Source organism: Saccopteryx bilineata, chromosome 11, assembly GCF_036850765.1.
Source record: "Saccopteryx bilineata isolate mSacBil1 chromosome 11, mSacBil1_pri_phased_curated, whole genome shotgun sequence".
NCBI lineage: Eukaryota > Metazoa > Chordata > Mammalia > Chiroptera > Emballonuridae > Saccopteryx > Saccopteryx bilineata.
The window spans coordinates 50,766,223-50,788,370 of record NC_089500.1 but is presented as its reverse complement, the minus strand read 5'-3'; the positions used below and the strand labels follow the sequence as shown (position 1 = coordinate 50,788,370).

Here is a 22,148-nt window from a genome sequence, read left to right as displayed (position 1 = left end):
CAAACTGTCCAGTGCCTCCCACAACACTTCTTGAGCTGAAAGTTGCCCTGGAGCAAGAGTGGCAGAGGATCCCACAAGAACTGCTGGACAATCTATCTGATCCTGTCATGCCCCATTGCTGTCAGTGTGTTCTGGCTGTCTTGGGTGACCATACACCCTACTGGACAGTCAATGTGTGGCACTCTCATGCAGTTTGACATGCTTCTGTTCACCCCCACCAAAGTCACTTGCTACTCAATCACAATAGTTGAATTTGCATCTCATTTTCATAATCAAACTAACTTATTTGCTTTTCTGATGTCCTTGTTTAGTAAAAAAATTAAATGCTTTTTTAAAAATTGCTTTATATTTATTCTTTTGTATTTTTCCTAAGTTAGAAGTGAGGATGAAGTCAGGCAGACTCCCACATGCACCCAACTGGGATCCACCCAGCATGCCCACCAGGGGGTGATGCTCTGCCAATCTGGGCGTTGCTCCATTGTGGTCAGAGCCATTCTAGTGCCTGAGGTGGAGGCCATGGAGCCATCCTCAACGCCAGGGCCAACTTTACTCCAAGCCCTGACCGGGAATGGAACCTGGGACTTCCACATGCCAGGCCAACACTACTGCTGAGCCAACCGGCCAGGGCGCTTCATATTCATTTTGAAATCTCCCCTAATTTTAGTTAGCAATGTATTAATACTGGATATATCAAAGGAAACATTGTCATACACTAGTTTATCTGTATTTTTTAAACTCACAAGTCAAAAAGAATACTCTCAAATTATAGTACGAGTATGTAAACTTTTCTTAGATGATCTGCTCCTTTAGTAGTTTAAATTTCACCTACTACCACGGTAATGAGTTCATTTTCCTCTAGAAAAATGTAAGCTATCATACCAAGAGGTGCCCTTCTACACCATAAGTAAATGTCAGAATCTAAACAATCCAAAATTACTAAATATTAGAATTTTACAAAATTTGTAAAATTTAGTAAAAACTAAACCAAAGTAACAGACTTGACAGGCAGTTGCAGAAATAGTATTTAAGATTTAACAACCTAACTACTTGCATAGGAAGGCATATTTAAGTTTTTATGGGTATAATGACTTGATATCTGATATGTATTTTAGAACTCCAGCAAAAAGACAGTTTTAAGTCAGTAAGAAAGAACATTAAATCACTAACTATTGAAACTGGAATTTCATTATACTATTTTCACTTTTATGCATGTTTGAAATATAACAAGACTTGACTTGTGGGGGTGGATGGACACACAATACAGTGTGCAGATATGTGCTGTAGAATTGGGCACCTAAAGTCGGTATAATAAATAATGTTAACCAGTGTCACCCCAATAAATTCAATTTAAAAAAAGGATTTGAATTATTACACTACTTTAACAAACAAGGATACAATGATGAATTAAATAATGAAGTATTAAGAATCATATTACTTTGTCCTTTTGTTACTGTTAGTATCATTTGTTGTAACTTCAACAATAAAATATATCTTTTGATCCACTGACAAGCTGAAAGAAATAAGCCATGTGATATAAAATTCTTTCAATCAAGGAAGGAAGTTACTTACCTCCTTTAATTCTGGCCAGTCTATCAGGATAAGTTTAGCTGGTGGTCCAGAAACTAGTTGTACTCGAATAAAGTCAGAAAACTCACGCCAAGTAAAACAAAGATCCTTATTTCCAGGAGGACCTGGAATAAATTTGATGCCTCTTACACTTATACTCTGTGTGCTTTCCTAGTGAGGAAAAAAGGACATTGAGTAAAGATAGGGCAATTAAGAAAGTACACAGAGAAAGAACAGGAGTTGTGTTTCTGGGTAATACAATAGCGAATAACTTGCACACTTGTCAATAGTGGCATACCATAAATTTCATTGCCTTGAGAGGAGAAACTGAGTTTACTTTTTGTTAGGGAGAGATTTGAAAACTTGGCTATGCCTTTTTAGCTTACTTCTAATTTCCCTCTTATTTACAGTTGTATGTTCTCCTTTCTGGTCCCCACCTAGCCAAACAGGTGCTTGCACAACACCCTTTGCACTTCTGTAACATTCTTTACCAGGTATCTAGATGGCTTTCTTTTAGCTTTGTGAACATAGGACATCTAATTCAGAAGGGCCTTCTCTGACCACTCTATATAACAGCACACTATTCCTTTACCATGCTTTATTTTTCTTATCACTCATGTCTTATCTACTGCAGATTCTCCACATTACAAGATGATTTCTAAGGTAGGGGCTTTGATTTGTCACTGCATAATCTCTGGTACTTAGACTACCTAATACATTGTATTAATGGGAATCAATAAAACTAGTATGCAATTTTTGCAATGTGATTGAATGAGTTATATCAATTACACACTGGAATTAGCACGCAGTATTTGCAATTTAATACAGACCCTTAATTATTTCATCATATTAAATTTCCACTGAGTACAAATCTATCAGATTTTAAACCTAACAGAGTTACAAATCTATCAGAGTTAAAATTTTATGTCTGAAAACAATTGTTTGTAGAATAGTTTCTGTATAAAGATATTGCAAAATAATCAACATTAATCAATCCTGCAAAACCCCAATGAGCACAGCCAGCAGGAATTTTTCAATATTTGAAAAACAAATTAAATATTCATTAGGAAAATATATTCAAAGTTCAAAATATGTGAAGTCCAATCTAGAATTTCAATTTTAATAGTGAAACAACACCAAAAGTACTTTTGAAGAGATGATTTCTTTTTCATACCATGTTAGAAGTTATTCTGGCTTTACTTCAAATCTCAAAAATAGAATTTGTATATGCCTTTACAGATTGTAGATAAGTACAAGTAGAATTAAATTAAAAATTCTTAAAAGTACTCTCTATGGTCTAATGTTGAAATTATCAAAGAAATGTATTTCAAAATAGCAGTACTTCCTGCATGTAAAGTGAATAAATGAGAATGATTTTAAGAAACAATGACATATAAAAACTACTTTTTATTAAAAAAAAATGAAAAGCTCTTGTCTCTCTGCAGAGACTGGTGGTAGACTCATATAGTTTGAAAGTGAGTCAAATAGTATCAGTTGTAAAATCACAGTAAGAAGGAAGAAAGTCTGTTTGGCTGGAGAGTATTGAGCTTTGGGAGGAGAAAGGTGTGAGATTATGGTGGGTGGAATACTACCAGGTACTTTAGGCCATAATACTAAGGTGATGAAGTCTAAATTTATAATGTCAAATATTACTAAGTTTGATGGATGGCATAGATGAGAAGTGGAATCTGACAATGATTTTGGTTAGGTGGAACAGGGCATAAAAACATGTTGAGTAGGGCAGGGACTACTTGGGAATGTCAAAACAGAATATATATCACTCTTCCAAGGAGTTATACTCTTAAAAAAAGACAAAAATAGGGCAATGAATGGACAGGGATTTAGAGACAAAGGAAGTTTTGGGGTGGTATTTATTTATTTTTTGGGGGGGGGCTATTTTTTAAGATGAAAGATATTGTAGCATGTTTATATGCCAATGGGTATCTAATGTAACTAAAGATGTAGGCTGTCTGACCTGTGGTGGTGCAGTGGATAAAGCATCGACTTGGAATGCTGAAGTCACTAGTCTGAAACTCCAGGCTTTCCTGGTCAAGGCACACACAAGTTGATGCTTCCTCCTCCCCCTTACCCCTTCTGTCTGTCTGTCTCTCATTCTCTCTAAAATTCAATAAATAAAAAAATCCTAAAAAATAACATGTAGGAAGATAGATTATTATTTAGGAGTAATTAGTTAAAGAGTATAAGGAGTCTGCATAAAGTGGTAGGAAGCAGATTGTTCACACAAAACAGCAGGAGCACAGCTATCTTATCTCATTTACACATAGGGTAAAGCTTGATAATTGAAGAACCTGAAAGTCAAAGAGCTAACTTATCTCTGTATAGTGAACAAAATATCATTAAAAGTTCTTCAATAATGCTAAAATAGTATTGTGGAAGCAGTGGTTTTAAAATTAGAAAATGATAGTATATCAGATTAATGGAATAGAAACTCTATAGTTAAGAAAGGCAACAAGGAAGCTGGCTATTCTTATGATTATTCTGCAAGGTAAGAACTGCAATGGAGGCTCTAAAAGGAAGAGTTTTTAAAAGCACTAAATACTCTAAATGGATTCAACTTTACTTGGGCCTTAGAATTCCTCCTTCACACCTACTCTTGCCTAGAAGCTTCCTTAAAGGTCCAACTCCCAACATCTTTTTCTGACAAAGCTGTCTTTGATCTCTCCAAGTAGAATACATCGTGTCTGCTTGTCTTAATCTGAAATAACTGCAACACAATTCTTATTTTTCAAATTAATCTCAATTACAACACAGTTGAAACTTTCACAATTACTTTAATGCAGAGTGTGAGCACTAAGAAATTTTATTTAAATAGCTGCATAAAAACTGCCCTTACACACATATCAAAGTATTTTGGATGAAATAATGTGATATATGGGGTTTGCTTCAAAAAGATACAATAAACATGACCAGGTGGTAGCGCAGTGGATAGAGCATCAGACTGGGATTCAGAGGACCCAGGTTCGTAAACCCAAGGTCACCAGCTCGAGCACAGGCTCATCTGGTTTGAGCAAGGCTCACCAGCTTGGACCCCAGGTCTCTGGCTTGAGCAAGGAGTTACTTGGTCTGCTGAAGGCCCACAGTCAAGGCACATATGAGAAAGCAATCAATGAACAACTATGGTGCCACAACAAAGAATTGATGCTTCTCATCTCTCTCCCTTCCTGTTTGTTGGTCCCTATCTGTCCCTCTCTCTCTCTGTCAAACACACACATACAAAAGGTTGGATAAAATGAAAGTAATGACTGTTAAAGCTGAGTGATGGGAACATGGAAATTACTTATACTATTTACTCCATTTTTCCATATGTTCAAAATTACTAATTATAAAAAGTTTTTGTATTGCCTTTTAAGATTTTCATTGTAAACACTAAAATCAAATTTCTTTTAGTTATTTTAGTTTTCCCATAATTTTGTTATATGTAAACCAATGTCAGAAGCCAACTATTATGAAAAGTAGCCATACCTGAAAAGTAGTTTTCAACTGTGAGCTATCAAGTCCATTACCAGCAATTCCCAAGGCAGATAAAGAACTTGGTGAAAATGCTTGAATCTGATTTCCATACTGATCTGTAACTATTACAACTAAAAGGAAAGTTGAATTTTAAAGTGTTATCTTTTAATAAAAGATACAAATATCTATAAATATACTTATGTACTTCAATAAAATTATGCTTAGATACTTCCTCTTTGTTCTTTTGTATTTTTGTGAAAAATTAATTTCATTCACTTCTCTTATAATCACAACAAAAATGTCAAGAATATACATAAGTACATTTGTATTTATATATTTAAAATAATGCTAATGTTAACCAGATTTTTATCATGAAAATTTGAAGATAATTTAGTACTATGTAATATTCTAGATCAGCTATTTTTAATTAGTTTGCCACAGGAAATTTATAAAACATGGAATACCTATTTTAGGGGTTCAAACCACTTTTCCCTTAAATTGTCAAATTTAAAAATGACAACAGCCTACAGTACAACAATAATCTTCGGATGTGAGTGTCTTGTCTTGAACCATAAATATACAGCTCATATAAGAGAGCTAAGAGTTGCATCTTATTGGTCATATCACATAGTAAGATTACATTTGATTGGTTAATTCTTGGTACTAGAAATCTTTATATACAAATATAGGCACCTCATTTTTTATAAAAGTCACTTTGGAGCTTTGGAGGAAAAAGGTTAGGCAATTACTATTATTATTATTATTATTTTTTAAAAATAAATCAAAATTACACCTATTTTTTTTGGTCAGATAGGCTAAATAGATACATTTTCGGTGTGCCATAGAACTTTAGTAATTAGTGTATGTGTGCTATGAGATGAAAAAGGTAGAAAATTGCTGTTCTGGATATATGAAAATCAAAGGATACATGTATATCCACTGACAGATTTACTTTACACTTTTAATATTAGCTATTATTCTAGCAAAAATCAACAGTTTCCAATGAACTAGTTTTACAAAACTGATTTCACAGTTATGTCAGCCTAGGCAAAAAGAGTGAAATTTTTTCTGGCAATGGATTTTAAAGCAATAATCATATATAAAGCCAAAGCTTTCCTTTCAGATTATGTATGTCAAAACATGAGTATCAAGTATATAATATATAAATATTTTAAAGAAAAAAAGTAGAACATACTAACCTATTTCTCCTTGAAGCTCTTGGTCCATCTGTACTGTTTTTCCTCCTTTTAACTCACACTTTAGATGTTTAGGTTCATCAGGGAGGGGTCTGAAATTGGTTAACAATTTAAAAAGTTTTATTCATTATAGAAAAAAAAAATTACACGAATCATTGTAGAAAATATTAAAGATGTTTCTTTCTTTCCCTTTCCTTTCCTTCCTTATCTTTCTTTTCTTTCTCTCTCTCTCCCTCCCTCTTCCCCTTTTTCTCTATTTCTTCTGAGGAGGGGAGATAGAGAGACAGACTCCTACATGTGCCCCAACTGGGACTCACCCTGTAACACCCATTCGTGACCAATGCTTGAATCAACCCAGCTATCCTCAGTGCCTAAGGCTGGCACTAAGACCAACTAAACTATCCTCAGCACCCAGGGCCAGTGCTCAAACCAACTGAGCAATAATGTGTGCCCCAACCAGGGATTGAACCCAGAACGTCCACATACTGGGCCAATGCTCTATCCACTGAGCAATCGGGCCAGAACCAAAAGTAGTTTTAATATGCTAAAAATACATATATTACTCACTTTCTAAAACTTAAATACAATAATTCCCCTCCAAATGACTCTATAGAACATCACTATTAACCCAAGAGAAAACAGAGAAAAGACAGCATGCAAAGATAGAGAATATTGACCAAAGAAAGAAAAAAATTTTTGAAGGTGAGAGGAGGGGAAATAGTGAGGTAGACTCCAGCATGTCCTGCCACCAGGATCCACCCAACCCCTGTCTGAGGCTAAGGCTCAAATACTGGGCTATATTTAGCACTCGAGGCTGATGCACTCAGAATAACAGAGCCATCCCTCAGTGCCCAGGGCCATGCTCGAAGTAATCAAGCCACTGGCTGTGGGAGGGGAAGAGGGAAATAAGGGGGAGACTGAGGGTGAGAAGCAGATGGTCACTTCTCCTGTGTGCCCTGACCAGGAATTGAACCTAGGACAATCATGTGCCAAGCTGACACTCTACCCACTGAGCCACTGGCCAGGGCCCCACCCCCCAAAATTATGTGTCAAATCATAGTACTTATGCTACATTAAAAGAGAAATTATAACTAAGAAAGAAAAGATGGGTAAGAATAACACATTAAGAGATTTTAATGGTTGGAGAGTAGTACATTTGAAAATTTTCTCTCAATCATTGAGCTATTTTAAGTGTTGGAAATAGTATGGAAACGTGTGGAGGAATTAAACTGAAGGAGGTTATTGGAAAAGAGGTGGTCAAGGAAATGACAGGCTAGGATAACAGATAAGTTGTTTAATATATTTACCTGTTTTCCCCTGTTCTATCAGTTCTATATACTGGGTCTAGTTCAGGGATCTCAAACTCGTTGCCATGTGGCCCGCCCACCAATTTTGTGCGGCCCACAGACTGGCCCGCAGATTAATCCACGAAGTTTGACTAGTCTGCGGGCCACACAAAATTGGTGGGCGGGCCGTATGTGGCCCGCGGGCTGCGAGTTTGAGACCTCTGGTCTAGTTGGACTCAGCTTTGAAAATCATCACTCTGAATTGTTCCTTCTGAACAATAAATACATTGACTGTTTACACTGCATATTTTGTATTCTACATGTCTGTCATTTTACAAGTGTTTTCACTGTTGTTTGCAGTAGAAGGACTTTCCTTTAATTAAAGTTCTGACTCTTACAGATACTAGAGGGCCAGTAAGCAGAGTTATAGTGATATTAAGAACTAATCACTATCTCCAATGAAGTTTTATTCCAAAGCCACCTACCATGTTTTACAGAAATTTTGACATTTTCTACATTAAATCAACTTTAACATGTATACTTTTAAGAAAACTATTTTTGTTGCCGTATGCTAAATTTTGAAATATCTCCGCATATAATATGCCCACAAACCTTACTGTAAATGCACTTTCCAAAGACACATGGTCATCTTGAAATGAAACCTGGCAATAGCGCATATCTTTTACAGATGTTGGTACTTGTACATCAGGAAGCAGACCCTGTAGCAAGTGTTCTTTGTTAATCTCAGGAGTCCAATTAACCTAAGAGAAAAATTACATACTTAAGAATAAGTAAAGCTTAGTCTAATACCCTCCTATACTGCCACTTATTGAATGAAGACTCTTAAAGTTAAATTATAACCCATTCTTTCTCCCTCTGAGGAAAAAGAAAGTCCCTTTATGACCAGAATGATGGTGGGTCACATATTACTATAATAAAAATGTACCAGTATCTTGTCTTTGCTGTTAATGCTGCCATATTTTTCAATGCAATAAAATAAAAATTCTTAAGTCATTTTTTTAGTTTTACCACAAGATTATCACTGGGATCATTACAGTTCAAAAATAATACATAGATCAAATCACATGAAAGGTAATTTTCAATTTTTTAAAAAGAACCTAATATAGGCTTTGAAAGAGATTTGGGTGGACCCTTGTTTAGCAAGATGAGAAAACAGAAATTATGTCCACTGATATCATTACCACTCTAAACGTTTACCTTTTGGCCTTAATCCATTCTTGAGTGCTTGTAGTTCTATTTTAATTTTATATCTCTTGCATTCCATATTTTAATGTTATTGGATCCATATTTTAAAGTTGGTTACCCCACTCTATCCTATTTTGAAACTTGAAGTCTTTTCTACTTAAATTTCTTTTATTGAATTTATTAGGGTGACACATTTAATATAATTCTATAGGTTTCAGGTGCCCAATTCTACAACATATCTCTGTATATCATATTGTGTTCATACTCAGCTTTTAGCCTTTGACAGTTGTGATTCTTAAACTATTGATATTCTAATATCTTCATTCTAGTTTATGCTGTTCTGATTTTTTTTTTAAGTGAGAGGAGGGAGATAGCGAGACAGACTTCTACATGCACTCCAACAGGGATCCATCCGGCAACCCCTACCTGTCTAGGGCCGATGCTCAAATCAACCGAGCTATCCTCAGCGACTAGGGCCAACAATCAAACAAATTGAGCCACTGGTTGTGAGAGGGGGAAAAGAGAGAAAAGGGGGGAGAGGGAGGAGAAGCAGTTAGTTGCTTCTCATTTGTGCCCTGACCATGGATCAAACCTGGGATGTCTGCACACCAGGCCAACACTCTATGCACTGAGTCAACCGGCCAGGGTCCTTTTTTATCTTTTTAAATAATCTTTTATTTTATTTATTTATTTATTTTTAGTGAGAAAGACAAAGAGAGGGACAGATAGTGACAGAGAGGAAGGGAGAGAGATGAGAAGCATCAACTCTTTGTTGCAGCACCTTAGTTGTTGATTGCTTTATCATATATGCCTTGACTGGGGGGCTACAACCAAGCCAGTGACTCCTTGCTCAAGCTAGCAACCATTGGTCATATATATGATCCCATGCTCAAGTTGGTGAGCCTGTGCTCAAGCCAGCGACCTCGAAGTTTCAAATCTGGGTCCTCTGCATCTTAGACTAACACTCTAGCTGCTGTGCCATCGCTTGGTCAGGCTCTCATTTATTCTTTTTTTTTTTTTTCTCTCATTTATTCTTTAATGTAATTTATTCTTCTCAAAATGATGGAAGAAACAAGCAGGAGTTACACAAAAGGCTGTACTATCTCTTCACATAATTCCTAGTTCAGTTTGGGTTGACTCTGAAGAATTCCCTAAACACTATAAAAACCACCTTAAAGACTACACATTTAATAAAATAATAGTATTTAATATCTTTTATTATCAATAAAGAAATGCATGTTTTAAAATCTTTGAAACCTAAGAAATATGCAAGTAGTAGATTTGAGGCAAAATGTTTCAAATATGGGCCACAAGCTCCAAGAATGGCAAAAAGAAAGTTACATACAGAAAGAAGCTCTCTGGTCAATGTATCTTCTTAACCTCAATAAGAAATAGAACATGGTCCTGGCTGGTTGGCTCAGTCAGCCTAGCATATGGATGACCCAGGACTGGTTTCCAGTCAGGGCATAACAGAGAAATGACCATCTGCTTCTCTCTTCCTCCCTCTTCTCCCACAGCCAATGGCTCGAATGGTTTGAACATTGGCCCCAGGCTCTGAGGACAGCTTGATCGGTCCAAGTGTCAGCATTAGGTGCTCAGCTGAGTCAAAAATTGGCCCCAAACAAGGGTTGCCAGGTGGATCCAGGTCGGGTTGCACGATGGAGTCTGTCTATCTCCCCTCCACTCACTTAAAGATAAAAAGAAATAGAGAACTAGAACATGGAACCAGTTTAGAAGTCAGGTTCCTGGTACCACTGTTAAACTACTCACTTTCAAATCTGCTGATACAGATAAAAATGACTTGTGCTTCTCTCTCTTTCAGGATTATTTCTCTCTCAATCCTCCCTTTCTTCATTAGTGAGGGAAAACATAAAACTGGCTGGAGCAAGGGTTATTCCAAATAAGATTTTAGAATAGGTCAGTTAAACCCCTGGTTAAACAATTCTTTTAAAATATCAGATCCTATTTTTGGAAACTCAAGATAACTATGAAATATGACAGTATAAAAAAGTAAGTTTTGTATCCTGCCCCACAACAACTGTCCAAATATTTAGTTAATTGGGATCCCTAACATAAGGGTCCACAAATATTGGCTTTCCAGAGATGAAGGGATGTTTATCTCCACTGCCTTAAAGAAGCCAGAAGTTTTGAAAAATTAATTTCTCACACAAGACTTTAAGTGTTTCTTCCTATGAATGTCAAAGGGAAAAGTACAGTTTATTCTGCTATAATGCTTAGTTTGAAAATGCAAATTTGTTCTAACACAATTAAAATAACAGGAAAAATTTTGAGTATAAAACAAATTTTACTTTAGAATAGTTGAACACAGAAAACTGTACCCAGGTGAACCACCCCATGTAGGAATGTACACGACAACACACCTCAAACACCTACCAACCACCTCAGATAATCATGTGTACTGAGCCACATGTCCACATATAGTGGAGTTTCTACCACTGCATAGTAGATCACAAGTTGCAAACCTTCCTGAACCCACTTTCACAAGTAAACTGACATATATTTATAAGGCTCAAGAACTTCTTAATCATTTAATATGTATTACTGTTTTTGGTACTATTCTATTAGTTTCCTATGTTATTTTTTCAATAGGTGACTGATGAGGTTTGAGTATTATGCTTCTAATTTCCATTTTACGTATAAACCCTTTGATTTTTACTGCACCATTTTACATAGACAATGATTTTTAGAAATTTAAGTATTTCATCATAGCAGAATTGATTATACTTTTAAAGAATTAAGCATAAAAGAAGGATACTACATAATGATAAAGGGGGCAATCCAACAAGATATAAATAACCCTTATAAACATGCACATACCCAATGTGGGAGCACCTAAATATGAAAAGCAAATCTTGATGGATATAAAAAAAAGAAACTGATAGTAATACAGCTATAGTAGGGGATTTTAATACCCTACTGACATCAATAGGTAGATCTTCCAGAAAGAGAAAAAAAGCAACAAAGAAAGAGCAGTCTTAAAAGACACATTAGGATCAGCTGGATTTACTTTATACCTTCAGAGAATTTCACCTCAAAGCAGCAGAATATATATTCTTTTCAAGTACCCATGGTTCATTTTCTAGGACAAACTACATGTTAAGATACAAAACAAGTCTACATAAATATAAGAAGATTGAAATCATATCAAGGATCTTCTCTGACCATAACGGCGTGAAACCAGAAATCAATCACAAGAAAAAAACCAAAAAGCACATAAAGATATGAAGGCTAAATAACATGTTACTAAACAATAAATGGGTTAATAACGAGATCAAGGAAGAAATCAAAAGATACCTTGAAACAAATGAAAACAAGAACACAATGACCCAAAACCTACTGAACACTGCAAAAACAGTCCTAAGAGGGAAATTCATAGCATTACAGGTCTACCTCAAGAAACAAGAAAAATATCAAATGAACAACCTAACTTTACACTTAAAGGAACCTGAAAAACAACAGAGCCGAGCCCAAAGTGAGTAGAAGGAAGGAAATAATAAAGAGCACAACAAAAATAAATGAAATGAAAACTAAAAAAAAAAAAAAAAAAAAAAAAAAAAAAAAAAAAAAAATCAAAAGATCAATGAAACCAAGAGTTGGTTCTTTGAAAAGATAAACAAGATCAACAAAACTTGAATCAGACTCATCAAAAAAAAAAAAGAGGACCCAAAAAAATCAAAACAGAAAAGAGAACAATAGACACCAAAGAAATACAAATAATTGTAAGAAAATATTACAAACAACTATATGACAATAAATCTGGATGAAATAGATAAACTCCTAGAAATATACATTCTTCCAAACTCGAATCAGGAAGAATCAGAGAATATCAATAGACATACAGGGGGTCCTTAGGTCAGGACAGACTTGACATACAAAGTTTCAAACGCTCAATCCCATGGAGAGGAGTGGTCTGTTGAGGATCTCATTCAGCTGGAGAAACAACTGATTGAAGAGAAGAGATAGAAACCCCAGAACCCAAGAGATTTACTACTAAGGGTTTGGCAGAAGGTTTTTCTATGGTAGAGGATGGGTTGGAAAAATTTCAGGTTGAGGACCTTGGCGATGACTGATTCAGCAAGGTATACAAAGCTGTTGGATACCTTGCAATGCTACAGGCAGATTTTGGAAGAGAAGAAGTCATTAACCTTCCAGACTAGCCTGAAACAATTCTTTAAGAACGTCAAGAGGCCTGCAAAAGATCCTATACCTTCTACGTCAGCTGCTTCTCGAGATGAAAACATCTGTGGTAGAGGTAGACTCACCCAGCGTCTCCTGCGTGTTCCTTAGGCAACCCTGATTCACCCGACCCAGTATCTCCAGCACCTTGTGCAGGTTCTCCTGTCTCTCCAGCTTCCTCCTCCCCATAGGACACTCTCTCTCACCTTGCAATGCCCCTCCCACTGTGCAAGCCAACGACAAGAATAAAGGCAAGGAATTTTTTTAAACTAAGTTTTGGTCATTTTTTTCTGTTACTATAGTACAGTGTATAGTACAGTATATTTATGTCCTTTTCCTTTTCCTGTGGCTTAGTTGTGTTTTTATGATCTAGGTTATGATTTTACAACTATCTTAGGATAGGTAAGTGCCTTAGGTTGGATGAGTTTCGACTTACACCAAAAATTGTGTTACGGCTCTGTCATAGGAACGAAACTGTGTCGTAACCCAAGGACCCGACCCCCCTCCCCCCGTATCATGCCAGTGAAACTGAAGTGCTAATCAAAAGACTCTCAACAAACAAAAGTTGTAGAAAGGATGGTAAATTTTACCAAACATTTAAAGAAGAATTAACTACTATTCTCAAACTATTCCAAAAAAATTCAAGAGGACAGAAGACTCACAAGCTCATTTTACAAAGCCAGCATTATCCTAGTTCCAAATCCGGATAAAGATACTACAAAGAAATAGCCTGACCTGTGGTGGTGCAGTGGATAAAGCATCAACCTGGAATGCTGAGGTCACTGGTTTGAAACCCCAGTCTTGCCTGGTGAAGGCATATACAAGAAGCAACTACTGTAAGTTGATGCTTCCTATTCCTTTCCCTTTTCTTTCTATCCTCTCTCTTAAAAAGACAAAAAAGATACTATGAAGACAGGAAATTATAGGCCAGTAACCCTGATGAACATAGCTGCTAAAATCCTCAACAAATATTAGCAAGCCAGATCCAGCAATACATTAAGGAGGTCATACACCACTATCAAATGGGATTTATTCTGGGGATACAAGGTTGGTACAATACCCACAAATCAATAAATGTGATATACCACACAAACAAAATGAAGGCTAAAAAAAAAAAAAAATCACATGATCATACCAATAGATGCAGAAAAAGCATTTGATAAAATTCAGCACCCATTTATGTTAAAAATTCTCAGCAAACTGGGAACAGAGGGAACATACCTCAACACAATAACGGCCATATACGACAAACCCACAGCCAATATACTCAATGGGCAAAAACTACAAGCATTTCCCTTAAGATAAGGAAAAACATAGGGATGTCTCCTATCACCACTCTTATTCAATGTAGTAGTAGAAGTCCTAGCTACAGCAATCAGACAAGAAAAAATAAAAGGCATCCAAATTAAAAAGGAAGAAGTAAAACTATCATTATTTGCAAATGGCATGATACTGTGTATAGAGAACACTAAAGATTCCACCAAAAACCTACTAGATCTAATAAATGAATTCAGTAAAGTAGCAAGACACAGAATATCCAGAAATCAGTAGTATTTTTTGTACCAATAATGATCCATCGGAAAGGGAAACCAAAAAAATAGTACCATTCACAACTGAGTCAAAAAGAATAAAATAACTAGGAATAAATTTAACCAAGGATGTAAAAGACCTGCATTCAGAAAATTATAAGACACTGATGAAAGAAATTGAAAAATATACAAACAAGTATAAGCATATATCATGTTATGGATAGGAAGAACTAATACCATTAAAATTTCCATATTATTCAAAGCAATCTATAGATTCAATGCAATTCCTATCAAGATAACAATGGTGCATTTCACAGAACTAGAATAAATATTCCCCCAAAAATTTTTTTGAGAGAGGAAGGGGTGAGGGAGAGGGTGAAGGGAAGGGGGGGGGGAGAGAGAGAGAGAGAGAGAGAGAGAGAGAAGCATTGTTCCACTTATTTGTGCCATTGACCATTTCTCATTTGTACCCTGACTGCAGCTTGAACTGGTGACCTCAGTGTTGAGCCAGCAACCCTAGGATCGAACCAGCAACCTCAATGCTCTTGGGCTGTTGCTCTATCCACTGCTCCACTGGCCAGGACCCAAAAATTTATATGGAACCACAAAAGACCCCAAATAGCTATAGCAATTTTGAGAAAGAACAAAGTTGGAGGAATTATGCCACCTGAGATCAAACTGTACTACAAGGTCATAATGACCAAAACAGCATGGTTTTGGCATAAAAGTAGACATATACATCAATGGAACAGAACTGAGAGCCCAGAAATAAACCCACACCTATATGATCAATTAACATTTGACAAAGGAGGCAAGAGTATACAATGGAGGAAGACAATCTCTTCAATGAATGGTGTAAAAATCGGATAGGTACATACAAAAAAAAAAAGAAAGAAACTAGAAGACCTTCTTACACCATACATAAGAATAAACTCAAAATGGATTAAAGACTTAAATATTAGACAAAGGCGAATTAGAACTACAATGAGATATCACCTATTCCTGTCAGAATGATGTCCTATTTTATCATCAATAAAATTAAACAACAAGTGCTGATTACGGTGTGAAGAAAATGAAACCCTTGTGCAGTGTTGGTGGGAATGCAGATTGGTACAGCCACTGTGGAAAGCAGTATGAAGTTATCCCAAAAAATTAAAAATTAGCCTGACCAGGCGGTGGCACAGTGGCTAGAGCGTAGGACTGGGATGCCGAGGACCCAGGTTCGAGACCCCGAGGTCACCAGTTTGAGCACGGGCTCATCTGGTTTGAGCAAAAGCTCACCAGCTTGGACCCAAGGTCGCTGGCTTGAGCAAGGGGTTACTCAGTCTGCTGTAGCCCCACAGTCAAGGCACATGTGAGAAAGCAATCACTGAACAACTAAAGTGTCACAAGAAAAACTGATGATTGATGCTTCTCTTCTCTCTCCATTCCTGTCTGTCCCTATCTATCCCTCTATCTGACTCTCTCTCTGTAAAAAAAAATTAAAAATTAAACTGCTTTTTGACCCAGCAATTCTAATTCTGGAATTTATCCTAAGAATCCCAAAACAGTAATTCAAAAGAATATATGCATCCTTATGTTTGATGCAATGTTATTTACAATAACCTAGATCTGGAAACAGCCCAAATGCCCATTAGTAGATGAGTGGATAAAATAAACACTAGGGTATATTTACACAATGGAATATTACTCAGCCATAAGAAAGAAGGAAATCTTACCTTCTGAAACAACGTGAAAGAACCTGGAAAGCATTATGTTAAGTGAAATAAGCCAGTCAGAAAAAGATAAGTACTACATGATTTCACTGATACATAGAATCTAATGAACAGAATGAACAAGCAAAATAGAAATAGACTTTTACATAGAGAGCAGGCTGACAGCTGTTGAGGGGTGGGGAGGTCGGATGAGAAAGATGTAGGGATAGAGCGATAAAGGACAAAAAATAATGGAAAATTCATGGACACAAACAACAGTGTTGATTGCGGGGGACAGCAGGTGGAAGAGGATATAAGGGGGATAAATGGTAATGGATGAAGACTTGACTTGGCGGGGGGTGAACACACACAATATGGTGTAGATGTGTTGTAGAATTGGGCACCTGAAACCTGTATGATTATGTTACCAGTGTCACCCCAATCAAATTCAATTAAAAAATAAACAGAAAAAAAACAAAAAAAAACTAAGCATAGATTTTCCACTGCTCTTTCAATCAACCATTAAGAAGAATGCTAGAGCTATCTACTTTATTTAATACTATAACCATTTTGATTTGGTTCTGTTAAATTAGATGGTTAAGTTTCAATATATACTGTAGATTCACCCTATCTAGATACCAACAATACATTCAAATGACAGCAGGTTTTTGAGACCCACCTAAAGCTACTAAGAACCTTTAGTGCCTGCTGAATAGCCACAGACTGCTTTGCTAAGGTGGTAATCTTGATAGTGGATACAGCTGGTCAGGTAGTGACAACTAAACAAAATGCCAGAGACTAGAATTTCAGTGTCAAAATTATTTGCTACACATGAATTATGCATGTTTCAATCTAGTACACAGAAAAAAAATTCTAATTTAGCCTGAAAATTTAAATAATAGTATTATTTCTCTGTGATAATATTCTTCTTAGAGGCTCCCTACTAAATTTCTTCTTCAGAGTCTTCCAAGCATAAACTAAACAACATTTTAAAAAATAACCAATCTGTTTGAGATACTTACTTTAATTTTCTCTGCTAATGCTGATGTTACATGGATTTCTCTTTCTCCTTCATCATACATTTGAAAAATAAGATTATGCATAACATCGCCTGCTATCCAATTAACCTCATCCTGATGTTTGATCTGGATTGCCTTTTGTCCATCCACACTGAATATCTGTAATCTTGCAACATGGCTACTGGGAAGCAACTTAATAGTTTTCTCCACAGGTGCCACATCTTTACAACTCTAGGAAGAGGAAAACAAATACAGAGTGACATTGTACTTTCTGAAAACAGTTTTTGGCTTTAATGGTGTATGTTTTATTACACTGCTTAAAAATTTATTCCAATGTTATGGAAGATAATCTCACATATTGTTAACATTCACAGGTTTTGTAATTGAGAGTATGACTGAGGAGCTCAGACCAACTAAGCCATCCTAAGCACCTGGGGCCAACACTTGAACCAATGGAGCCACTGGCTGTGGAAGGGGAAGAGGGAGAGAAAGGGGAGAAAAGCAGATGGTCGTTTCTCCTGTGTGCCCTGACTGGGAATCAAGCCCGGGACGTCCATACCCCAGGCTGACGCTCTATCCACTGAGAAAACCAGCCAGGGCCATGGCCACTTTCTTAAAACCAAAAACTAGCATGTTTGGACTTAAAAGAATTCCATTCCACTTATTTGTAAATTTACTTAAAAGTGCTGCATGAATTTGGGGGCTAACATTCATTAATAAAAATAAAGATGTAAGAAATTAAAACCTTTCCATAAAATCAAGGACAAATAACTGCCGTAAAGTTTATTTTATTTAATGATATTAGGTTACACTAGTGCTTTTTCAATTCACTATACATTGGGGCAAGATGGACAAGTTTGCTTATAACTAAATAAGGACTCTACACATCCAGAAGACTGAGTTGGCATATTTATAATTTATTATGGGCACATCAGTTTTCCACAGGTCAGTAAAGATGAGCTGGATTAAGGTGTATAAATTGATTTTAGGCCCAGACTTCTCCCTAAATCCAAATCATTTCTCCTTGAATCTTCTGATCTTTTGCACAGTAGTACACTCAAAATACGTTTGCCATATTATTGAAAAGAGAAAATGCATAACAAATATTTGAAGGTTATCAAATACAACTAGCTTGAAAAGAAAATAATTAGAATATAAGTCAGTCATCTCATTTTAATTAAAAAATAAACAAAAGCTCTCTTTATCCCTTTATGTTATCTGATATATAATTAATAGGAAAACATCAATCAACTGGACTTCGGTTATTCATCATCTACCGTATCAATTATAAAAACATCCATTTAAGTAATTTACTTGTTATCTCATTCAGCAACCTTAGGGGATCAATTGCTTATATCAGGCTGGCTTCATCTTCAGTCATGATGTACACCCAATAAAAAATATCCTACTGGCACATTAATATAGAAATCACTTTACATGAAAATACTAATTAACAACCATTGTTTGTTTTTTTAAATTATATATAAAATTAAGTGCTTATAGTCCTTCAGTAGTAGTTTACTACTACAGTGGAAAAAAACAAGTGTAAATTATAAAAAATAAAATTGACACATAAATGTCACATTTTTATATAAAAAATTAACTTTAGAAATGTGTAAATCAATAATGCTACAATAATGTAAAAGATTTGGTCAAGAAAATTACTAATATTTGATATAAAGTGTTGAATTACTCACTATACCACTCCATGCTGCCTTTTTTTCCCCTTTGGCTAAAAGAACTGTCAATATCTCATTTTTAAGTCAAACAACTTTAGAAAATTTATTGTAAAGCTCTTAAAGAATATTTGCATGAAGACTCAATATAATACCAATGAATAACAACTTACAGGTATTTCAATTTTCGCTTTAAGCATCTGGTCTTTTTTAATGTTCTGAACTTGAATTGCAGATCCTGATAAAATACTCGTTCCAGTACTACTGCAATCCACAGTGTAGAGTGGAAGATTAGGAGCACCTAAAAACTATTAGAAACAAAGAATAATTTAAGACCTCAATAACTCTAACTGATTATTAAACAATTATTTAAATTGTCAAGTACTTCACTACAGCTGTTTCTGACTATAAATTAGAAAATTCTAAGAAGAATTCACTAATATTCCAGGAAATTTCTGAATAAAATGTTAATTTTCTACACTCTTAAGTAAATTTTATCTGTTTTGGAAGATATCTGACTTCCTCAACCATTATTCCTCTTTTCTTTTTACTTTACAAACTATTTGGGTTTTCCTTTCCTTTCCTTTTTGTGGTCTTTTAGTCATCTTCATTTATCCATCCATCCTCAATCCTGAAGGATATTTCCATTATTCTATTCATAAATTAAACATTTCACCTGAAATGAGGTAAATGAACCAAAGAAGGAGAGGGAAGAAATATATTTTATAAGTGAAAGAAGGGGAGATAGACTCCTTCATGCGTCCCGACCAAGATCCACCTAGCAATCCCATCTGGGGCCAAAGCTCTGCTCATTTGCGGCCACTAGCAACTGAGCTGTTTTTAGCACCTGCGGTGGAGGCTTGCTGGAGTTACGCTCAGTGACTCCAATTGGCCCAGGACCAATGCGCTAGAACCAATCGAGCCATGGCTGCAGGAAGGAAAAAGAGACCAAGAGAGAAGGGGAGGGAAGGGAGAAGCAGATGGTGGCCTCTCGTGTATGCTCTGACCAGGAATCAAACCCAGAACTTCCACACGCCAGGAAGATGATCCAACCAGTCAGGGCCAGGGGAGAACTCTTTTAAGTCATAAATCTTTTTTTTTTTTTTTAAGAGAGAATGATAGAGCGAGCAAGGGAAAGAGATGAAAAGCAACAACTCAGTGTGTCATTTTTAGTTGTTCACAAATTACTTTTCATACTTGCCTTGACTGGGGGGGGGGGGGCTCAAGCTGAGCCAGTGACCCCTTGCTAAAGCCAGCAACCTTGAGCTCAAACCAGTGAACTCTCAGCTCACATCAGTTCCTGTGTTCAAGCCAGCAACCCTGTGCTCAGGCTGGCAATCTTGGGGCTTCAAACTTGGAACTTCAGTGTCCCAGGCTGATACTCAATCCACTAAGCCACCACTAGACAGGCTCATAAATTTCTTTATGAAACTTGGCATAGCTGGCATCTTTATTGCCTTAGGAATCCTGAAAACTATTGGCAGTGAGACAGCCCACAAATTTCTCCATGGAATAATCATTAAAGGCCTAGATACTACACAAGGCTTACGATAAAGCAGTTAAAATATGTATTCATTCCCATTACTATTATGGGAATCAAAATAAAATCTACATATTCTTTATCTTACAATAGCTTACCTTACACTGAACAATCAATTTTGGTTGTGCTGTTATATTGCCTGATTCATCCAAAACTTCTACCTGAAATGGGAAAGCTGTTCCATTTTCTATAACTAAAATTTCTGAATCAGGTTTCACTTTCAATCGATGAGGGAGACCTACAAGAAAATTATATAATGAAATACAGATTCAAGTTTCTAAGACTGAAATATTGAAATATCAAAACAAATAATTTTTAACATTTCAGGTATTAATATTTTAAAAATAATGTTGAGAAAGAAAGTTCTAAGCAATATCCATGTTTTAACATTTCTATCCTCCAAATGCATGGAATCTACTATGACCAGAATTGCCTCATTTATATAAAAATGTGTGATGTCTAGGCTTAGTTTTAAGCTATGACAGTGATAACTCATGCTAGAAGTCACCTATACATGAAAATTCTTTAAAAAGACCCTGGGAGAAAAAGTATTTAAGAAAACTAAAAGTTTATTAAACTTTTTTATTTAATTTTATTCAATGACTGATTTCTCAGGCATATGTAACTACACGCCTGTTTTAGATGATAATGTTCAAAGGATTCGTGCATGTAACGAAATAGCCAGATAATTTGTAGACTACCCACTACTTTGCTTGTCATAAGCAAATTACAACACAAGCTTCCTCTACGATTGATAAAAAGAGGGTTACACTTTTGTAGCTAAGATGACTTGATGAGCTCTATAAACATTGGTACTTTAAAATTCAATTTATGCTACATACTGGTAAATACAAGTTTACGAAGAACAGTTACTAGAAACACCTATTTTATTTTATAGTATTATTTAATATTTATTTTTTACTATATGCCAGGCAACATGTTAAGTTTTAATTAAGTACTATTTTCATATAATCCTCACAGTGATCTTAATAAAAAAGGTAACATTATTATCCCCATTTTATAGATAAGGAAACTGAGATCCAGAGAGATTAAGTATCTTACCCAGTTCAAATGGCTAGTGAGTAGGAGACTCAGCTTTAAGGTCTGGTTTGTAACTTGAAACCTGTTGACCACTATCACTATACTGTGCTACTTCCTTCCTTACCACTTTCACTCTTAAATTCCAAAAAAATGTGAGAACTATCTGATTACTTAGAATTTTACTACTCCAATCCATACTTTCAGTTAACTTCTAAAATAAAAGCATTATAAGTGTTTATTAATATGCGATGCTTTTAAAAAAATTATACTTGTACTAATGTGACAATTTTTACATTTCTAACAACTCATGCTTAAGGAAAATCTCTCGAAATTTTGTAAAAATAAATCAAATAGCTACTAAGTTCTTTTTCACTTAAAACCAGTACAAAAAAAAAAACCAGTACGAAAGGTCATATATGGATAAAGATATAATAATCATGTTATTGTTAATACCAGAGCTAAAACTTACATCCCAGGCACCATTCTAGGCATTTTACAAGCATGCAGTTCTCACTTTGAGCACTACTGTGTTAATGAGAACTCATGCACACTGGAACTGTGTCCTCCATTCAGTTACCACAGAACTATGCAAAGTGAGGGTTGCCTATATTATTTTATTTAATCTTCACAGCTCTAAAAATAAATATTCTCATTTTACACATGAAGACACATAAAACAAGTTTACCTAGCTAATAAGTGATTCAAACCCAAAAGGGCTGAGTCTAGA

The 22,148-nt window shown here is 35.7% G+C and overlaps 1 protein-coding gene across 1 annotated transcript in view; it reads right to left on the bottom strand.

Moving 5' to 3' along the window:
- The window catches only part of SMCHD1 (structural maintenance of chromosomes flexible hinge domain containing 1), a 176,891-nt gene that overhangs the window by 62,976 nt on the left and 91,767 nt on the right, over positions 1-22,148 (bottom strand). Inside the window, exons 23-29 of the mRNA XM_066246162.1 lie at positions 20,479-20,618; positions 19,014-19,148; positions 17,168-17,395; positions 8,132-8,280; positions 6,237-6,325; positions 5,050-5,168; positions 1,570-1,737 (exon numbers count right to left, since the gene is read on the bottom strand). Of these exons, the coding sequence (XP_066102259.1) occupies positions 1,570-1,737; positions 5,050-5,168; positions 6,237-6,325; positions 8,132-8,280; positions 17,168-17,395; positions 19,014-19,148; positions 20,479-20,618 (1,028 nt within the window). The remainder of the gene's footprint in view (positions 1-1,569; positions 1,738-5,049; positions 5,169-6,236; positions 6,326-8,131; positions 8,281-17,167; positions 17,396-19,013; positions 19,149-20,478; positions 20,619-22,148) is intronic.